Here is a 22,808-nt window from a genome sequence, read left to right on the forward strand (position 1 = left end):
CTCTATATTCTGTAGTTCCTCCCCCCCAATAAATTTAATTTTGGGTTTGTTTTTATTTCTATGGTTTAAGATTATCATGTTTCTTCACCTTGAAATTTTGTTTATCCCCATTTCTGGAAAATTCTCAGACATTATCTTTTTGAATGATGCTTATCTCACATTCTCTATTCACTTCTACCTGATTCCTGTAGATATAAGATTGACTGACACTTATTCAACCTGCCAAATCTCTTAATTACTTTCATCCCTTTATGCTCCATTCTGGATAACTTCCTCAGACTTTTTTTTAAATCAGTTCACTAATTCTTTCTTTTTGTTTCTACTATGTACCAGGCACTGTTATAGCTGCTTGGTGCTTGGGATACAACAAAGGAAACAGACAAACAAATAAATAAAAAACCTCCCTTGTGGAGCTTAATTATGGTGGGGGGTAATAAATAGCAAACATTATAAATACTAACATTATATAATGTATTAGGTGGTAAGTGCTATGGGAACAAAGCAAAGGGGAAATGGGGAAGGGTGATTGCCATTTTAAAGAGGATGGTCAGGGTGGGCTTCATTGAGAAGGTAACATCTGATCAAAGACTTGAAAGAACTTGAGGAAGTTAACATATACATATCTGGGGGAAGGGCACACCAGGCAGAAGAACCAATAACTGCAAAGGTGCTAAGGCAGGAGTATGCCTGCTGTGCTGGAGCAACAGCATGGATACAAGTGTGGCTGGAGCAGATGAGTAGAAAGAGATATATGAGAGAGGTAAAAAGAGGCCAAATTATGCAAGGCATTGTGGGCCATTGTCAGGATATTGGCTTTTATTTGAAGTGAAATGGAGATCCACTGTGGGGTTTTCAGCAGAGGCGAGAAATGACCTAATTTATTTTATACGGATCACTCTAGCCACTGTGAAGAGAACTGGCCATGGGGGACAAGGGCAGAAGAAGGGAGGCCCTATAGAAGACTATTGACAGTGGATGGGACTAAGATGGTAGCAGTATGTAGTGGTCACTGGGATGTGCCACCCAGATCCCTCTTCAGGAATAAAGGACTTATGTTGCCTGGCTCTTTATTTTCCATTATATATTCCAAATGATTATTTCTCATATTGAAAAGAGTAAATGATTTCAATATTTTATTTCATAAACAGGCATTTAATTGAATTATAGTTCTAATGGTTTTCAGTTAATTCCTTTGAATTTCTATATTTGATAATAATTTTGTATCCTTTCTGGTATCTATAACTTTATTTTTCTTATCTTATTCATTGGCTAGAAATTCCAAAATGACTCATGTTCTTTCCTTGCTTTAGTGGGAACATCTCTAATATTTCAAAATTAAATAACATCAACTTACATTAAGATGGCAAATGTTGGTTTCACAAAAATATTATTCATAAGTCAAGAAAATATACTTCCATTCTAGTGTATAAAGAGTTAGTACAAAAAAAGGATGTTAGGTTTCATAAAAATGTGAATATTCTTAACACTGCTGAATTGTACACTTAGAAATGGTTAAAATAGTAAATTTTATAAAGCGTTTTATTTTTTACCACAATTTAAAAAAATAAACGTTATTAAATATATTTGGGGCATCTACTGACATAATCATATAGTTTTTTTATTGAGATGTAATTGACATATAACATTATATTAGTTTCAGGTATACAACATAATGATTCAATATTTGTATATATTATGAAATTATCATAATCATTTTTATTTTTAGACCTATAAATGTGATAAATATTTGCCAATAATTTCGTAAATCATTAGGTTCTAAAAAATTCTAAATCCATAAAATGTTATCAAACCAGTAAATAATATTAGTCTCCTCTCTTGTCAAACCTTCCAGTACCACTGTGACCTCCAAGGATACCTACACCTTAATCCCTGCAACCTGTGGACATGCTAACTTACATGACAAAAGGAATTTTGCAGATGTGATTAAACTGAAGGTCTTTAGATAATCAGATTGTTTTAGATTATCTCATTAGGCCCAATGTAATCACAAGAATCCTCATAAATGAAAAAGAGAGGCAGCATAGTCAGAAAAAGAGAGATTTGAAGATGCTGTCTTCTGGCTTTGAAGATGGAGAAAGGAATCATGAGCCAAGGAATGCAGATGTACCCAACAAGATGGAAAAGGCAAGGGAATGTACTCTTCTCCAAAGCCTCCAGAAGGAACACAGACAGCCCTGACAAGAGCTTGATTTTAGCCCACCAAAGCCCGTTTCAAAAGACTTCCCGATCTTCAGACAGAACTGTAGGAGAATACACTTGTTTCATTTTAAGCCACTAAATTTATGTTAATTTGTTATAGCAGCAATAATAAACTAATACAATTAATATAACTAAAAGAGTTATACAATTAATATAATAACAAACTAATACAGCTACTATTAAGCTAATACAATTAAAGTAAAATAATGCAAAAGAAAAGTATACTTACAAATATCCTTCTACCATTGCCTAGAGGGAAGACAATTCCTAAAAAAATGTTTGTATCAACTTTCCCTTAGAAACTGGTGGGAACATAGTAATGTTAGGAGAAACTCTGTACTTAAATATATACCCCTCAAGTCCCTATTGCCTTAGAGAAGACAAGATATCTGAGACTGCTCTTGAGAGAACCTTGGTGACTATAGTGTGATAAGCCAGAGGTGGGATATTACACATTATGTACTGATGTGCAACCCTAGCATGCAAGCAACGAGCTACCAACTCCTATTCTAACCTGAGTTGTTTTAACTTCTGAGATAGCAATTTTGTATCTGTAATGAAGTAATAGTTCAACTGTAAATTTGCTAGAAATGTGACTATATGAAGATGACAGTTTCAATCAAATTAACTAGAAAATTTAACTTTGATTACTCACTAATTAAGTAAAATTTGAACTTTATGAGGATGAGGGTATATATAGTAATGATTTATTTAGAAAAGCTGTAAGTGGAAGCGCAAGTTGGATGTGTAAGTCTGAACTACAGTTTATATAGCAGAATTACACCTAACGTTTCTACATACAGCTGTAAAAGATTTACAATGGCCTATAGCTTTCTTTAGTCTTTTGAAAATACGCTTATAATGAATGTTTTTGAGAAATAAGTTATTTATGTAATAAAAAGCAATTAAGAAACAATGTATATCAACTGGACAATCACTTTAACTTACAACTATTACACAATTTTTAAATTTGTGGTGCTCTTGCATTTCTATCCAAACTAATCTGGAGAATTTTTGAACGATAAAATTTCAAGAATCACTTTTGAAGCACTCTGCCCTGACTTAAATTTTCATAAATCAAAGAGCAATGTGGCTTACAGGGCTTTGAAACTGAATGGACCTAGCCTGGGTCCTGGTAGCTGTATGAGTTTGGGCTCTGAGCCTCTGCTGCTTCATCTGTAAAACAGAAATAAAGCTACCTTAAAGGGTGTTGTAAGAATTAGCTGTAAAGTACGTAAAGTGTCTAGAGCAGATCTTGTTACCTAATAAGCACTCCATAAATAAATGACACAGATAGTGCTGATAATCTCATTTACAATCATTAGAGAATACAGGGAGAAAAATAAAAAACAAAGACTTTTTCTGGTCTAGCTTCTTGCTTGGGCATGGGCTCTCATCTTCTTGTTACCTTCTTATGCAGAAAAATATACTTTAAAAATCTTTCTCTGCTCCGTCCCCCTGACTTCCAACCTTACAATCCTTCCTGTTTTTCTAATCTTAACTCTTGTTATCACCATGCTTATAACTATCCAAAGCCTGAAAACTCAAGTCATTCTTAATTCTTCCTTCTCTCTCAACCTGCATATTTAGTCAATTACCAAAATCCCCCTGATTCTACCTTTGATAGTTTCTTCCTTCTTTCTCTTTCTCTCCCTCCCTCCTTCCCTCCCTTCTCCTTTCTCCTTCCTCCTCCCTCCCTCCCTTTCTTTCTTCCTTCCTTCCTTCCTTCCTTCCTTCCTTCCTTCCTTCCCTCCTTCCTTCCTACCTAGTTACCTACCTACAAGTATTTACTCCTACTATGTGGCAGGCACTTTTCTAAAGACTGAGAATACAGCCATGAATGAAAAAAAAAACAACAACAAATCCCTGTCCTCATAGTGTTTATGTTTTTGTGAAGGAAGACGGAGGGAAAAAAGCAAAATATATTGTATGTTATATGGTGGTAAGTGCTACAGAGAAAAATAATGCAGACAAGAGGGATAATGCATGCTCACATGTATATATATATTGGGAGAAGTTTGATGTGTATTTTATTTATTTATTTTGCGGTACGTGGGCCTCTCACTGTTGTGGCCTCTCCCGTTGCGGAGCACAGGCTCCGGATGCTCAGGCCCAGCAGCCATGGCTCACGGGCCCAGCCGCTCCGTGGCATGTGGGATCTTCCCGGACCGGGTCACGAACCCGTGTCCCCTGCATCGGCAGGCGGACTCTCAACCACTGCGCCACCAGGGAAGCCCTCTCCAGCCACTTTCAAATGCACACTGCAGCCACAGAATTGGTGGAGAGTTGTACTTAACCAGGATTAAGGTTTTGTCAGGCAATTACTACTAGAAATTGGGAGAAGGGTGAGGGAGTTGAACATGTATTCAAGAGGAAGTGATTATAATGATAGGTCATGGTATTGACATGTCTTTCACATTTGTTCTCTCTCTGTTTACGCAGACCTTGCTCTATATCAAATGCTCATTAAGGTTAGCCTGAACTGCCAGAGTTGTTCACTGCCATGAAAAGCTAATCTCTCTTCACTAATCACCGTATGCACATGGCTCATGTTTAGTTTTGTTTTTCTCAGTCTCCTAATTCCTTGCCTTTAAGAACCAGACATTTCCTCAGAGAAAGACAAACACCATGATTTCATTTGTATGTGGAATCTTAAAAAAAAAAAAACCACAAACAGACAAACAAAATAGAACAGAAATAGATTTATAGATACAGAGAACAAATTGATGGTGGCCAGAGGGGAGGTGGGTGGGGGGTTGAGCAAAATAGGTGAAGAGGATTAAGAAGTACAAACTTCCAGTTATAAAACAAAGGAGTTTATAATGAGGATATAATGTACAGCACAGGGAATACAGTCAATAATAACTGGAATAACTCTGTATGGTGACAGATGGTTACTAGACTTATCATGGTGATCAATTTGTAATGTATATAAATGTCAAGTCACTATGTTGTACACCTGAAAACAATATACTATTGTATATCAACCATACTTCGATAAAAAAATTAAAAAAATTTTAAATTCAAGGAAAAAGAACCAGACATTTCAGATAACATTTCTTTTCTGAAGCCACCGCTAAGCTGAACTACTCCCAGAATTTATTTCTCCTTTAATTGTATTTGCATGCAACATTGCATAAACGTCTATCAGAGCAGTTATCAAATTATAACTATGTATTTGCCTTTACCTCATTTTTCACTAAAATCTGAGCTTAATAAACATCTTATGCAGCACCTTACACAGTGCCTGTATCAGAACAGACACTCAATAACTTGACATGAATAAAGGATATCTGATTGCACCTGGGCCTTTCTTGAACACCATTCAATAGCATTAAAATATGTATAACTATGGCATATTCTAATATGACAGTATTCCTACTAAGCAAATGCTAGATAAGCCAAGTGTATGGTAGAGAATTTGTCACCCAACAGAAAGATTAATTCCCGTGTCTTCTCTTTACTATATAAACATTCTCCCCTATAAATATTTTATATACTTTGGACAATAAGTTAACTTTTATAGATTGTCATGATGCTATTAAGTACTAGAACCTGAAAATGTTACTGTCAAACTACCCAATATACTTCCATGGAATAAGGGCTGTCTTCTGTTTGAACACATTTTAAAACTCTGATATAATTTACAACTTTCAGCACAATGAAGTATTTTTAAGAATTTCGTGCAAAATAAAAACTAAACTTTGGAATACAAAAATGTTGACTTATTACTCAAAACATTATTTCTGTAATGCTCAGTGTTATTGCTTATAAAATTTAGGTAACTAACATGAGTCACTCAGAAGAGTGCCTGTGTATCCTTGTAGCATAGGCCCAGATGTTCCTTCAGGAGGGATTACTGGAGGTTTTCTCATCTATATATGGACACAGCAATGCCACGTGCTGTCTAATTTTGTAGCCTAGTCACAAAACCAAATAAAATGGTTCTGACACAGAGCATGCCAGAAACATTAAGTTCACTCCATTACAATCAACAATTTTCCCATAGAGCAGTTATGTTGCTAGGCAGCTCTGCCAAAGGAAAGCCTATAATTAGTGACAAGAAAAGCCTTTCTTCTTTCTAATCTCATACATACATACACATACAAGTGTGCGCGCACACACATATAGGGATAAAATTTTTTTCCCAGAGAAAAATCAGAACTCAATTTCTGATAATATTGTTTTCAATACATACAATTATAATTTTTATTACTTAAAATGAACTTCCCTCTGATAAGTCAGACTAATTGTAATATTAGTTATCTAAAAGGTATGATCATGGAAAGTATCCACATGAGGAAAATTTAATTCTGCATAATTCCCAAAGACAGAACTTAGGTGTTATAATTATCCTTTTATTTATGTTATAAGGATAAAGATCCACATTACAGCTTTACAAAGTACTAAGAGTAGCAGAGGCCAGGAGGTGTACGACTGAAAAAATTATGTGAAATCTAAAAATAATACAATTTGGACTAAAATATAATAAAAATGGAAAATAAAGGTTAAAGCACACTCCTATAGTACTTACTATCTGTGATATTAATTAACTTAATATCCAATGCTTTACATAAACACTTTAAAACAATTTCAAAATATTTTTGCCTCCTTAGCTAGAATGTAAGCCTATCAAAGGTGGTATCATTTACATACAAGAATCAATAAATATTTACTGATGATCAATCTGCTTTTTCTCAGAGAATGTTTACTGATGATCAATATGCTTTTTCTCAGAGAATGCATCCATTGTTTATAAATGGTTCTGTTTGTCAGACTCAGTCACTTATAAGTTTTCCAAGTTTATGGGGTACACAAAGATGAATATATACTCAAGGGCTAATTCTGGCATTATTTGGAGGAATTGTTACTACTCTCATTTAAAATGATATCCTTACTGACCCTGTTCATCAAATGAGGCAAATTTGTTGCCTGGAAAATCTCTTTTACCACCACCAAAAAGCCTGTGTAGTTGTAACTTAAAATTGAGAATCCTCTTCTTTCCAGTCACCAAAGGGGATGAAATTGTCAAATTTACACTTTTTCTACCCACACACTGAAGTAGAATAGTCAACACACTATAAATCATACGATTATTGGCCTTTGGTTGATATTATAATTTATGTATTCATGTTTAGTGTCATAATACTAAACAGTTATGGGGGGGAAATTATAAAATAATCAAATAAGCTATAAAAAGTACTATAAATAAAAAGTATGAAAAATACTACATAGGACTTTAAAAGCATACTTTAGATGGCCATGACTTTGTGTGTTTGTGTTGGGAAGCAGAGAGTGGGTCAGGGAAGGTGTTTGTGAGTAAGTGATATTTTAGCTGAGAGCTGAAGGAAAAATAGGAATTTATTAGAGGAAGAGGGGAGGGTAATGGTCTTTTACATCAAAGGAATTGCAGGTCTCATGGCCCTGAGGTAGAAAGAAGTATAGTGAACTTGAGGAGTAAAAGATCAGAGTGGTTGGAATACACTGTGCCAGAGTGTCAGGGCAGACATGAACAATGAGGCTGAAGAGGTGGACCAGTGCACGCAGGGTCATGTAGGCTTCATGAAGGATTTTGGTCTTTTTGGTTTTAATCTCACAAGTAACATGAATTGATTAGTGTTTTTACAAGACCACTCTGAGCAATCAGGCAAGAAAAAGAAAAGAAGGCATCCAAACAGGAAAGAAAGAAATAAAATTATCTTTATTTGCGAATGATATGATCTTATATGTAGAAAATCCTAAGGATTCCACCAAAAATCTGCTAGAACTAAACAATGAATTCAGTAAAGTTGCAGGATACAAAATCAACATACAGAAAACAGCTGTGTTTCTATACACTAACAGAAAAACATTTGAAAAAGAAATAAATAATTCCATTCACTATAGCATCAAAAACAACAAAATACTAAGGAATAAATTTAACCAAGGAGGTGAAAGATCTGTACACTGAAAAGTACAAGACTTTGATGAAAGAAACTGAAGAAGACACAAATGGAACAATATCCCATGTTCATGGATCCGAAGAATTAGCATTGTTAAAATGTCCATACTACCCAAAGCCATCTATAGATTTAATGCAATCCCTATTAAAATTCCAATGGCATTTTTTCCACAGAAATAGAAAAACAATCCTAAAATTTGTATAGAGCCACAGGAGAACCTGAGTAGCCAAAACAATCTCAAGAAAGAATAACAAAGCATCATACTTCCTGATTTCAAGCTATACTACAAAACTATAGTAATCAAAATAGTATAGCACTGGCATAAAAATAGACACACAAACCAACTGAACAGAATCGAGAGCCCAGAAATAAACCACACATAAATAGTCAACTAATATTTGACAAGGGAGCCACAAATAGTCAATGGAGAAAGGACAGTATCTTCAATAATAAATAGGGTTGGGAAAACTGGATAACCATATGCAAAAGAATGAAATTAGACTCGTATCTTACCCCACTCACAAAAATGAACGTGAAATGGATTTAAGACTTAAATGTAAGACCTGTACCATAAAACTCCTAGAAGAAAACACAGAAAAAAAAGCTCCTTGACTTCACAGAGATTTCCTGGATATGAAAATAGAACCACAAGCAACAAAAGCAAAATAAATAAGTGGTACTACATCAAACTAAAAAGCTTCTGTAAAGCAAAAGAAATAAAAAACAAAATGAAAAGGCAACATACAGGATGGGAGAAAATATTTCCAAATCATATATCTGATAAGGGGTTAATATCCAAAATATATTAAGAATTCTTACAACTCAATAGCAAAGAAACAAAAAAACCCAATTAAAAAATGGGCAGAGGAACTGAATAGAAGTTTTCCAAAGAAGACATACAAATGGCCAACAGGTACATGAAAAGGTACACAACATCAATAATCATCAGGGGAATGCAAATCAAAACCACAATATGTTATCACCTCAGGCCTGTTAAAATGGCTATCATCAAAAAGACAAGACAAAGAAAGACAAGTATTGGGGAGGGTACAGAGAAAAGGGAACCCTAGTGCACTGTTGGCAGGAATGCAAGTTGGTACAGCCACTACAGAAAACAAATATGGAGGTTACTCAAACCTGCTCTCCACAGAGGTCTGCCCTATGAGTTGGAGGCAGGGAGCCCCTAACTTTTTGGCAGCATTCTTCTGGAATTTAGCATCTACAACACAGAGCTGAGGAGTATGAGAAATACTGGTTACCTGACCCTCATATAGAGATACTGCAGCCCTTGACTAGAAGTTATAGGGAAATGGAACCCCATCTTCCTGGCCACACTCAGCTGAATTGAAGCTTCCATCATGATGATCTGGGGGTGAGGGGAGGGAGACAGTGCATCATGACTCAAATGCTACAGACTGTTCTGAGATTTAGTACCTTTCTGGAATAAATGTTTTTTGTTTTCGTTTTTGTTTTTGTTGCTGTCTTCATGTATGACCTTAACACAGCTTCCAGATATACTTTAAATATTTTTGTTTTTTAAATAATTTTCACTGATTTTGATTTTTCTGCTAAGGATGGTTCTGTGGACCTCCTTATGATACAATACCAAAACTAATCATTTACACTCAATATTTCTTAAATATGGAAACAAATATTACTATATAAATGAAGCATTAACTTTACTGTACATTCAAAATTTTACTGAGTACTAAGAATTAGGTACCAGGCTACATATTAGCTAGATAAGTAAATAAACTTTTAGATTTTTGTATTTTCCAACTTTTAATTATGTTAAAGAATGGGATTTTAAATCTTTACTGTTTTTTAAAATTAAAAGAATTAGTGGCACTTTTGAAATCACTGAAACTTTCTTAAAATTGTTTCCAGGGTTATTTCAAATTTTAGCTTTATAAATAAAATTTATAAAATCATTGGAATTTAGTTCTTGGAATATATGAGTAATTAAACCTTCTTGAGAGAATCTTATTTTCTTATTTTTCTTTTCTTAAACAGACACACAACTACCACCACTATTACCAATTAGAAACCTGCTAATCCAGACAGCTGGGACTGATTTACATTTAATGAAGCAGAAATTGTCATGTGGAATCTAGATATTTTCTCCATGACACATGTTGACATTCACTCAAAATCAAATTATTAATCTTCTATCTATCTATCTATCTATGTATGTGTGTGTGACCTTTAAAAAGAGAGTATTATTTAAGCAATTCTACATAAATTTCATATTTCCTATTTGTGATAAGATGTTTCTAAAGATGTTTCTATTTTAGTAGATATGAAAAAGACCTAGGTAAATCCAAACACCCACAATATCAGCATATGAAATTATCAAAGAGTAATCACAATGCTTCAAACTGATTTCAAAACATTTAATTATTTATTCAAGGCCTTTAATAGAAAACTATCATGTAAAATGCTTTCTCTGAACATCTTGGGATGACTGAATTATGAACTGGACATTCAATTTAAGAATCCATGCCTAATCAAAAACTCTACAAACAATAAATGCTGGAGAGGGTGTAGAGAAAAGGGGACCCTCCTACACTGTGGTGGGAATGTAAATTGGTACAGCCATTATGGAGAACAGTATGGAGGTTCCTTAAGAAACTAAAAATAGGGTTACCATACGATCCAGCAATCCCACTCCTGGGCATATATCTGGAGAAAACCATAATTTGAAAAGATACATGTACCCCAATGTTCATTGCAGCACTATTTACAACAGCCAGGACATGGAAGCAACCTAAATGTCCACTGATGGAGGAAAGGATAAAGAAGATGTGGTACATATATACAATGGAATATTATTCAGCTGTAAAAAAGAATGAAATAATGCCATTTGCAGCAACATGGATGGACCTAGAGATTGTCATACTGAGTGAAGTCAGTCAGACAAAGACAAATATCATATGATATTGCTTATATGTTGAATCTAAAAAAAAAGGTACAAATGAACCTATTTACAAAACAGAAATAGAGTTACAGATGTAGAAAACACGCTTATGGTTACGGGGGGGGAGGGATAAATTAGGAGATTGGGATTGACATATATACACTACTATATATAAAACAGATAACTAATAAGAACCTACTGTACAGCACAGAGAACTCTACTCATACTCTGAAATGACCTATATGGGAATAGAATGTAAAAAAGAGTTGATACATGTATAAAAAAAAATCTGTGCATATACCTCTCCTGGTTGGAGCAGATATGTAGCTCTTATTCTCCTACCTATTCCTATGTAAGAACAAAAATTAACCTTATCCCAAACTTAGAACATTTAGTTAGATAAAAAATAAACATAGTGGATTTCAGGAAGAGTCAGTTAACAAAAGAGAACTCTTCTAAAGTATCCTGAGTTAGAGAACTTAAAACAAGAACATTACATATTTTAATTTTTCAACTTACCTGATATAAGTAATCTTCAAATACAAAATAATAATCATCATTGCTTGCTGTCAATTTCACATCCTATAATTAAAAGTAGAGAGCACTGAAGAGAACCTAAATGAATAGTCTATAGTACTAAGACATAAATGCAACATCTAGAAATAATACTGCAATGATTTTATTTTTATGTATGATTATAAACTTTTCAATTAGATTTTATCACTAGAATTATCACAGGTAAACTTATAAATTTACTTGACTAATATAAGTGACACATTATTTGACTACAAATTGTTCACACTCTTTTTGGTTCCATTAGTAATTCTTTATTATTTATTTCAATTTTATCTCCTTTAAATCTAATATTTAGATGTCTTAAAATTAGAAAAGGAGATGCAATCACAACATCCAAAAGCAACCATAACAACCTGGCCTCAAATTACTGTTCCAATCTCATCTTCCACTATTCAAACCCACATTCTTGTCATTCCCTCAAAATACCAAAAATCTTTCATGTTTTTGTGATTATTCACTTGCAAGTCATTGCTTGTTAGCAAATAAACAAATAAACAAACAAACTAGACAATGTTTATCTTCAATCTCACCAGCAAGAATACATAGTAGAAATATCGGAACAGTTACAAAGAAATATTGCAGGAATCTATGATAATATTGCTCAACCTACAAAATTCAATCAGACTATTGATCAAAGCAGCAATTACAGGAGGATGAAATGAGCTGTGGATGACTCTGGAGGTAGTGAATGTGTGCTAAGCTTGGGAAAACTGAAAGACACACAGACTAAGAGAAAAGAAAGGAGCCAGTCTAAGTCACAACGTGGGCAGAGGTAGAGATCATGCAATCTCAATGAGGATGATATTGCCTCTAAGGGGTGAGACTTTGTTCCTGGGGATCAAAAACTTTTACATAGTACAATGGTTTGTGGACCTCCAAAGCTTATCCTTACCCACCAAAATCTTATTCTTTGGTATTTAATTTTTTTATATTAGAGAAAATTTTCTCTTTAGGGATAATAATGAAGAAAAGGTTGAGAAACACTGATATAAAATGACAGATCAACTGTCCATCATAGCAAGTGGTGGAAAACTGTAGATGATGTGGATTCAAGGCATGTTTGTGGAAAAAAAACCCAGTCCAGAGAGAACCATTAGATATTTTAGCTTAGGGAGGGTTTGATGGTGTTCTGTATATAAGCATTGCCTTGTTTCATTAATTTCTTTAATCACTAAAATAATTCTACTTTACTTTCAGTTAAATTAAAAATTAGCCTGTGCCAAAGGGACTTGTAATGAAACTTCAAATAATTTTAAAATGCTCATTTCCTCAAGGTCTGACTTTAATAATGTTTGGAGTTGTTCCAATAAGATCAGCAGAGCTCAACTAACACAAGACAGAAACAACCAGAGACAGATATCTTCCTAAAACACTCATGTTGTGGACAGTCAGGATTGATTCTAGCAGAACTTATATTCAATTCTTCAGACACAAACTGTTTACCTCTTTCTAATGAAAGATTTTTTTTTTCACTGATTCTAACTGAAATTCATGTTGGCAGCAAAGAGAACTCTCATGCTAGCACTCTTGGATTTTTTTTTTTTTTTTTTTTTTTTTTTTTTTTTTGCGGTAGGCGGGCCTCTCACTGTTGCGGCCTCTCCCCCTGCAGAGCACAGGCTCCGGACGCGCAGGCTCAGCAGCCATGGCTCACGGGCCTAGCCGCTCTGCGGCATGTGGGATCTTCCCAGACCGGGGCACGAACCCGCGTCCCCTGCATCGGCAGGCGGACTCTCAACCACTGCGCCACCAGGGAAGCCCATTCTTGGATTTTTTGAACAACTTCTCTCGTGAGTCTTCTCTCATTTGAACAGAAAGGAGACTGAAGGTCTTAAAGCCCAAAAGATCTCTTAGGCTGTTGCTAAAATAATCCCCTGAGCACAATCATTTGACCTCAAAGTTAATAGTAATACCTGTGATCCAAATCTATGTAAAAACTTCTGTGAGAGTCAAGACTTTTCATCAAAAGACTGCATCCTCTTAAATTTCCTCATCTTTTCTCTCTGTAGAGCACAGTGGTTAAAGGTACGGTTGTGAAGTCAGATTACCTAGATTCAAATCTTGGCTTTGCTATTTAATATACGAATTTAAACAAATTTCTTTACTCTTTCTTTACCTCAGTTCCCTCACCTGTAAAATGGTAAAATGATAGTACTTCCTGTTTTGCTACAACACACGTATGTGGCTGGTGAGTAAGGGAATGATGGCAGTATAACATGAAAATTGTGTTCGTTTCTATGCAATTTTTCTTTAAAAAAGGGAAGCCAGAACAGCAGAAGTAGAATTATAACCTTCAGCAGGAAAGGACAAAGTCTTCCGCAGGCCTGAGCCCTTATAACTGTATTTCAAGAGAATGGAAAATGAATTATTGCACGGGGGGCCCCCTCTCCAGAGAGGCACACCCCCAGCCTTGCACATCTCTTAGCTTCTGCACTTCCTCTTGTGCCCACCTGAACAGCAGCCCCAGTGGTGCTGTGCACCACTTCCATCTGCATTATTTTAGTATTTACACTTTATTATTTTTGTACATTTTTAATAACTCATGCAGGAGCAGCCTGCCTGAGTTGTCCAATTCATCTCCCAATTATTGTTTCTGTTAGCACTTTAGTTACAAAAGTGCTATTTTTCCTATAAGCTCTTATTTTTTTATTTTTTGCGGTACGTGGAGCATGAACCCGCGTCCCCTGCATCGGCAGGCGGACTCCCAACCACTGCGCCACAAGGGAAGCCCCAAAAGCTCTTATTTTTAATGCATGATTTTGCAGAATGCAAGTTTTTTTCCAGGAAAAAATGCATTTATCATTTACAGCCCAAATGCTGGCATCTACCACCCAAGGTAGCTAACAGTATCAGATGACAATCTATGTAAAGAGTTTGGAACAATGTATGGCACATAGTAAGCAATCATTAAATGCTAGTAGTCATTGTTATAATTAACTTTGGTTATGTTCTACCCAGACAAATTTTTAGGTTCTTCTCTCCCCTGTTTCTGAGATCTGGAATAATATGCCCTTCTCCTCTATCTTACAAGTTCTAAATCTAAAATCCAAATCTTTTAAACAACCCAATTATTAATCCAGAATCAGTCATATCTTATATCACGTTTTCAGCATCTGCATCTCGTCTCAATATCAGATGCCTGGAAACAAAAACTCAATGAATCCTTATCATAAAACTTGAGACGTGCTTAACTATATGTCTAGAAACTAAAAGAAATTAAAAATAAAACAAGACTTCAAAATAATAAAATAAATAAGCAGGCCCTAAAGACTGTGAGACAAATAAGATAAAAAATCCATAATCTCATTTTCCTTTTAGTTTCTTTTTATGTAGTTTGTGTGGAAAACTTGAATTTATAAGAACAGGAAATGTTTATCATTCTCTTAATCAATAAATGGGAGGGTCAGGAAAGGATTATGAGGACAGTTTCAAAGGGAAGGAGGATAACATTGAATAGAAACTGCAAATTTTGAAGGTCAAACTTAACTTTGTAAGTATAATGATCACTTAAAATTATTTTTCAAGTTTAATATGTACCATCACGCATAGTGCAGTCCCTACATGCTGAAGACTCAATAATTGCTTAATGCTATTAATGAAATGGAAAAACTATGTATACTTTTACTTACTTTATAAATTAAACTGTCCACCAAAAGGTCATGTTGTATCACATTAGTCTTAAGCTGCTCATAATACAAGATATCCTAGATTTAAAAGTTAAACAAACAAAAATATTAAAAGTCAATCACATTTTAAAGTCAGCCTCAAATAAATAATGCCTTTAATAAATAATGATCATTAATAGTATTATAAACACTAAGAGGATAAGGACTTTTTTTTTTAAATTTGTTTATTTTTGGCTGCTTTGGGTCTTTGTTGCTGCGTGCCATCTTTCTCTAGTTGCGGCCATCAGGAGCTACTCTTTGTTGTGGTGCATGGGCTTCTCATTGCGGTGGCTTCTTTTGTTGCGGATCATGGGCTCTAGGCGCGTGGGCGTCAGTAGTTGTGGCTCGCGGGCTCTAGAGCACAGACTCAGTAGTTGTGGTGCACGGGCTCAGTTGCTCTGCAGCATGTGGGATCTTCCCGGACCAGGTCTTGAGCCTGTGTCCTCTGCATTGGCAGGTCGATTCCTAACCACTGTCCCACCAGGGAAGTTCCCAGGACTTTTTTTTATTCACTACTACAGTCTCCATGCCTGGCCAATAGTAGATGATCAATAAATATACCTAATCCCATCCCTTAGGATAAAATCTGGTACCTGGTGGGTATTTAATCAATGTTTGCTAAATTGATTAACTGTAATTTAACAGCAAATGCAGGACTTCCCTGGTGGTGCAGTGGTTAAGAATCTGCCTGCCAATGCAGTGGACATGGGTTCGAGCCCTGGTCCGGGAAGATCCCACATGCTGCGGAGCAACTGAGCCCACGTGCCACAACTACTGAAGCCCGAGTGCCTAGAGCCTGTGCTCCGCAACAAGAGAAGCCACTGCAATGAGAAGACCGTGCAGCACAACAAAGAGTAGCCCCCGCTCAATGCAACTAGAGAAAGCCCGCATGCAGCAACGAAGACCCAACACAGCCCCAAATAAATAAATTTATTAAAAAAAAGAAAAATATAGTAAATGCAGTATTTATTAAGTAACTACTAGGTGTCAGGAACTGTTTTACACATGAGTTAATCTATTTAATCCCATACCAACAAAATAAAACTGTTCAACAATGATTATTATTCCCATTTACATTTGAGAAATTGAGGCCCAGAGAAAGAAGTAACTTGCTGTCCAAGGCCACAAAGGTAGTAAGATTTGATCCCGGGAAAGCCCCAAAACCTATATTAAAAACCCAGAATGACTACACTATACTGCCTTTCTAATATCTAAATTATAAAATAAAAAAGTTTAAACATACTAAATCAGCGCTGGTAGTAAAAGTAATCATAGAGCATATGAAAAAAACTCAGGGTTTTTTTTTCCGACGAAAAATCCTTTATTATTCATTTTTTAGTTCAAAATATAATGATTATAACTATACAGAATCCTATGCAGTTAACCTGTACATGATTTAAGCACAGCTTGAGAAGATATATAAATTTCCAAGAGATAATGAGAAACACTCTCATCTCATCTGGCTAATGGAAAATAATAAGGGTTTAGGACTTTTAATGACATTGATCAATAGAATCAGCAGTGTACTTTTCTTTACATCTGAGTCCAGGCTTTTAAAAAAGTAAATAAAAATCAGTTATAGCACAGGGAACTCTGCTCAATAGTCTGTAATAACCTAAATGGGAAAAGAATTTGAAAAAGAATAGATACATGTATATGTATAACTGAATCACTTTGCTGTACACCTGAAACTAACACACTGATAATCAATGATACTCCAATATAAAATAAAATTTTTTTTAAATTTTAATAGCAAAAAAATCAGTTTTAAAAAAATAAGAGAATATGGTATTATATTAGAAAATCTAACTCTAAACAGTGATAAGATTTGGCTAATGTTTAATTTAATAGAGAATAAGAAGAAGGAAGAGAGGAAAGATAGGAAGAAGAGAAAAGGGGAGGAAAGGAAAAAGAAGAAAAGACAGGGGAAGGGAGAGAGGGAGGAGGGACATAAGACGTAATCCAGTTAAGCATCAGGGTAATAGTTGGTCGGGGTGTTCATAATAAATAATAAAGGTTAAAAAAAAAGGTTAAGACTAAATGGATAGTAGTTGTGTTAAAGAGAGATGGAAATATCATCTCACTACTTCATCTGATCCCTGTGTTCCTCCAAATCCCTCCATCCATGTCTTGGGCATTTTAGCCCTGGTTTCCACCCATATCCAAATACTGCTTGGCTCCATCAGTACACCCCAGTCTACGTGATTCTTTCTGAAGACATTCCCTCAAATAAGAGTTGTGGGACAGGTTCGTCTGGGACAAAGAAGAATATCTGTTGCATGCAGCTGCCTTGGCAGGGTGGTGTCCAACTCTATGTTTCCTGAAACACTATTTCTTTGTCTTGAAAGATGCTTAATACACAGTTCTCTGATTTGAGGCAAAGTGCTCTTTGCATAAAGATAATCTGGGGATTTACTGGCTATTTTTAGTCATTTTAATTTTAATTAAAAAGCCTTACTTTGTTCTCATTCATGTTGTTTTGATTTCTTACCTAAAGCAAAATTATTTTACTATTTTATTTACGTTCTATTGTATTTATTAAATCCATCTCTCTGGCTAGAATAAAAAAACATTTTTAAAGGCAGGAACAGCACCTAATTCAAATACCAATCCTTGACAACTGGCGAAGGGCACAGTATTATACTTTAATGTCTTCTAGGGAACACAGTGGAAAAGCTAAGATGCTTAGAGTTATGTCTCTTTTCAAAAATAAAATAAGTTTAAAATTACAAACTGATATATGACCATTAAAATAAGTGAAACAATCTAAAGCTGGATAAAGAAAAAGTTAATAATCTTTTCTTCTTCCCTGCCACCACACTGAAGAAACTAATGTTATTTGTATTGTATTTGTAACATTATTTGTAATTTGTATTCTTCCATATTTTTCTCCATGCTTATACAAATATATAATCATATTTAAGGGTTTTAGTTGTTTTTTAACGTAAAATGGAATCATTCTATACTTATTTTTCAGTTTCTAGTGTATATCATGGTCATCTCTCTATGTCTTTTTAGTAACTACATACACTTTAATATTTTTAAAGCTGTGCTACATATGTATCACAACTTATTTAACCATTCCTTTAGCCTATAGATGGCTACTCAGGTTGTTTCTAGTTGTTTGTCACTACAAATACTGCAATAAATATCCTCATGCACATATGCTTTTGTATCTATGGGATAAACTGGCAAAGGTAGGATTGTAGGCTGAAGGCCATATATATATATATATATATATATATATATATATATATATACACACACACATATATATATACACACACACACACACACACACACATACGTACATATATCTTTAGTTGGACTACAAATTGCCTAACTACTTTCCAAAAAAGTATCAATTCAAATTCCCACCAGCAACCCATGAGAGCACAAAGTTTACCTATATCCTCACCATTTTAACTTTTCCATGGATGAAAAATGGTTATCTTACTGTTGTATTAATTTGCATTTTCCCAAATACTAAGAAAGTTGACATTCTTTCATATGCTTACTGGTCATTTGAATTTCCACTTCAATGACTTAACATATTTTTCTATTAGATTACATTTATTTTATTAATTTGTCAGGCTCTTTATTGATAATTAGGATTAACCTTTTGTCATTTGTGTTACAAATAGTTTTTCTTTAAATTAATATGTGTTGTTTGATTTTTGTTTATGGTATACATTGACAAATTTCTAAAAATTCTTTGTGGCTTTGGATTTTCTTGCTTCCCTTATGCAAGGCTCTCCTACATCACATGTTTATACAAATATTTTTCTAGTTTTTTCTAAAATTGATATTTTTAATTTAAATGTTTATAACCTACATGGAATTTATTTTTATATATGGTAAGCCAAAGGTCTGAGTTTTCTTTCAGAAGGATGGTTATCAGCATCATTTATTAAATAAACCATGCATTTCAAATTGAAATAAAACTCCAACACCTCCCTATCAGAAATAGGTTCAGCAGGCAGAAAATCAGTAAGGTCGAAGTTGAACTCAACAACACCATCAATCAACTGGATATGATGGACCCCTGTACACTACTTTATCCAATAACAGTAGAATACACATGCTTCTCAAACTCACATGGAACATTCACTAAGATAGACCACATTCTGGGTCATAAAACATAGCCTTAACAAATTTAAAAGAATAGAAATCATATAATGTCTGTTCTCAGACCACAGTGGAATTAAACTAGAAATCAATAACAAAAAGATAACAGGAAAATCCCCAAATACAGGGAGATTAAACAACATACTTCTAAATAACACATGGGTCAAAGAAGAAATCTCAAGAGAAAGTTAAAAATATTTTGAACTAAATGAAAAGGTAACTTATCAAAATTTGTGGGATGTAGTAAAAGCAGTACTTAGATGGAAATTTATAGAATTGAATGCATGCATATATTAGAAAACAAGAAAGATCTAAAAATCAATAATCTAAGTTTCCACCTTAGGAAACTAGAAAAAGAAGAACAAATTAAATTGAAAGTAAGCAGAAGAAGAGAAATGATAAGAATTAGAGCAGAAATAAATGAAATTGAAAACAGGAAATCAATAGAGAAAAATAATTGAAACAAAAAGCTAGTTCTTTGAAAAGATCAATAAAACTAATGAGACTTTAGCCAGGCTAACTAAAAAAAAAAAAAGAGAAAGGACACAAATTACCCAAATCAGAAATGAAAGAGGGTACATCACTACAGATCCTATGGACATTAAAAGGATAATAAAGGTATACTATGAAAAATTCTCTGCCCACAAATTTGATAACCTAGATAAAATGGATCAATTACTTGAACAAGACAGAATTTGCTGAAACTCACACAAGAAGAAACAGACAATCGGAATAGGCCTACATCTATTAAAGTAATTGATTTAATAATTAATAACTGTCTAAAACAGACAGTACCAGGCCCAGAGGGGCTCGTTGGTGAATTCTACCAAACATTTAAGGAAGAAATTCTGCCAGTATTCTACAATCTCCTTCAGAGGACAGAAGCAGAGGGAATACTTCTTAATTCATTCTATGAGGCCAGCATTACCCTAACACCAAAGACATTATAAAACAAGAATTTATAAACTATAACAATTACCAATAATATAATAGGATATTTCAAGAGTATTTTGTATAAGCTTTGGCAAAATAGATATTTAACAGTAATAAATTATGATTATAAAAAGCAATATTTGAAAAGCAAAATAGCCCAAATTTTTAGCATCAGAGAATATTTAAATTTTAGTATATGTATCTATTTTATATTTTATGCAGAGTTACACTATCTCTTTAACTAAAGAAAAAAGGAAATATACTCTCAGGAAGTCAAAGAACTCACAGAACATTCCTAACAGCTTATACTTAATGTTCATTAAGCATTTAGATGAGCTGACCATTTCTAGACACTGTACAAGATACTGACTTTACAGATGATGAAGAAGAAAAAAATCCCTGTCCTCAGGTACTCAATCTAGAAAGGGAGGCAGCCAAATAAAGTAAGAAGTATGGTATATGTTTCTCTGTCTTTAGGTCTTTCCTCCTGCACTGGTTATGGTGGGAGAAAAATGAAGGAAGTATGTAAGAGTAGCAGTGAAGGAGTTGGGAGAAGACAAGGTAGAGGAGATGTCAGGAAGGCTTCTCAGAAAAGGTGATGGAATAAACTGCAGATGAAAGAAAAGTAGAATATCCAAGAAGACAAAAGTCTGACAAGGTCTTTTTTTTTTTTTTTTCAGGGAGAAAACAGCATAGTGGGAAGACAGACAATTCAGCATCTCTTGGATGACCACAAATATATTGAGGTAAAGGGGCTTCCCTGGTGGCGCAGTGGTTGAGAGTCTGCCTGCCGATGCAGGGGACGCGGGTTCGTGCCCCAGTCCGGGAAGATCCCACATGCCACGGAGTGGCTGGGCCCGTGAGCCATGGCCGCGCTGAGCCTGCGCGTCTGGAGCCTGTGCTCCGCAACGGGAGAGGCCACTACAGTGAGAGGCCCGCGTACCGCCCAAAAAAAAAAAAAAAAAAAAAAAAATATATATATATATATATATATATATAGAGAGAGAGAGAGGTAAAGATTATACCTTTTCTTTTAGGTATCATGAGTCTGATACACTTTCAGACCATGTATTAGAGTTCTGCAGGAAACTGGAAATAAAAGTTTTAGGCTTAAGACAAAGTTTGGTTGAAAACAGAGTTGAAGCCATTATGGAAAAGGTGACTGTGGATGAGACAGTCCAGGGAAAATGTGCAGGGTGAAAAGAGGATCAAAATTGAATTCTGAGAAATACAAGCACTTGAGGTCTAGCAGGCGAACCCAAATGCAGACTTAAAAAAAAAAGAAAAAAAAAAAAGAAAAAGAGGGAAAGAAGAACTAAGAAAACAGGATGAACTAAATTAAAGACCAAGACTATTTCAAGGGCAGAATAGATAATAGTATCAAATGCAGTAGATGTAAAGACTAAAATGTATCCACTGTTCCTTGGTAACTTTAGCTAGGACAGTTATAGTTATGTAGTGGGGTGTATGCCAGACTATGGTAGACTGAGTGATTAATGGGATTAAGGAAGTAGGAGCATCTAGCATAGACTTTTCTTGCACAAGGTTTAGATGTAAAAGTAGAGGCAAGAAGAGGTGCTGATGCAAGTAAGTTTACAGGTTTGGTGGAAGGAATTTGAATGAGTTCCTTCTGATGACTTCTGTTTTCTATGGTTAGGAGAAGGTGAGATCTTTTGCTAAGACTGAAAATAAGTGGCTGAGGAGAGTGAAGGACAGAAACAGGCACTGGGAAGACTAGGTGAGCTGACCAGAAAGATCTAGGATGGTCAGGCATTTGCAGACCTTTAGGTCAGGTTGTGGAGAACCTTATTGTGAAATCACTAAAGGAAATCTTAAATGTTAATACTCATCTTGGCTATCTTATCAGTAAGCAAGAACCTAGAGCAAAGTATAAGACAATTTTCTACTTTTAATTAGCAAACTGAAATTAAGCAAAAAATTTAAATATGAATGTTTACTAAATATGGATATTTTGATCCAGAGATCTAGAGAGTTGTAGAAAAGAAAATATATAAAAGCAATTCTTTTAAACTTATCACATATTTTCTTAAAAAGAGAAAAAAATCAAAGTTAAATAATGTTCTAGTAAAAGTACTAAATAAATTAACTGCTAGGAACTTAAAGCATTAAATCCCAAGTCTTTCTATTGAGGTAAGATTTAAAAAATAGCTTTATGAGTGTGAAATTTGAAATATTCCATTTATCTCTCTAACTCCTCAACTATGATGCATTTGTATGTATAGCTTATTTTAAGTGACTGAAAAGTAATTAAACAAAAAGTTCTGATAAAGTATTCTTCAAGTATTCTCCCTCTCTCTGTCTCTCGCTCTCTCCCCCTCCACCCTCTAATGTACCACCTACAACAATTATTTTGGAACCGCTATAGTTTGTTCAGGTCACACTTTTACAGTGAAAGTAAGTGTAAGTGAA

At 34.7% G+C, this 22,808-nt stretch overlaps 1 protein-coding gene across 3 annotated transcripts in view; it reads right to left on the reverse strand.

The window, feature by feature from the left end:
- TBC1D19 (TBC1 domain family member 19) overlaps window positions 1–22,808 on the reverse strand; it is a 159,659-nt gene that overhangs the window by 41,695 nt on the left and 95,156 nt on the right. For 2 of the 3 annotated variants that reach the window (XM_081246682.1, XM_081246684.1), the window contains 2 exons: window positions 15,282–15,356; window positions 11,599–11,661 (listed from right to left, as the gene is read on the reverse strand). In XM_081246682.1, the coding sequence (XP_081102808.1) occupies window positions 11,599–11,661; window positions 15,282–15,356 (138 nt within the window). The remainder of the gene's footprint in view (window positions 1–11,598; window positions 11,662–15,281; window positions 15,357–22,808) is intronic. The other variant, XM_081246683.1, reaches the window with a different exon arrangement.

Source organism: Mesoplodon bidens (genome assembly GCF_964165515.1).
Source record: "Mesoplodon bidens genome assembly, chromosome: 1".
Lineage (NCBI taxonomy): Eukaryota > Metazoa > Chordata > Mammalia > Artiodactyla > Ziphiidae > Mesoplodon > Mesoplodon bidens.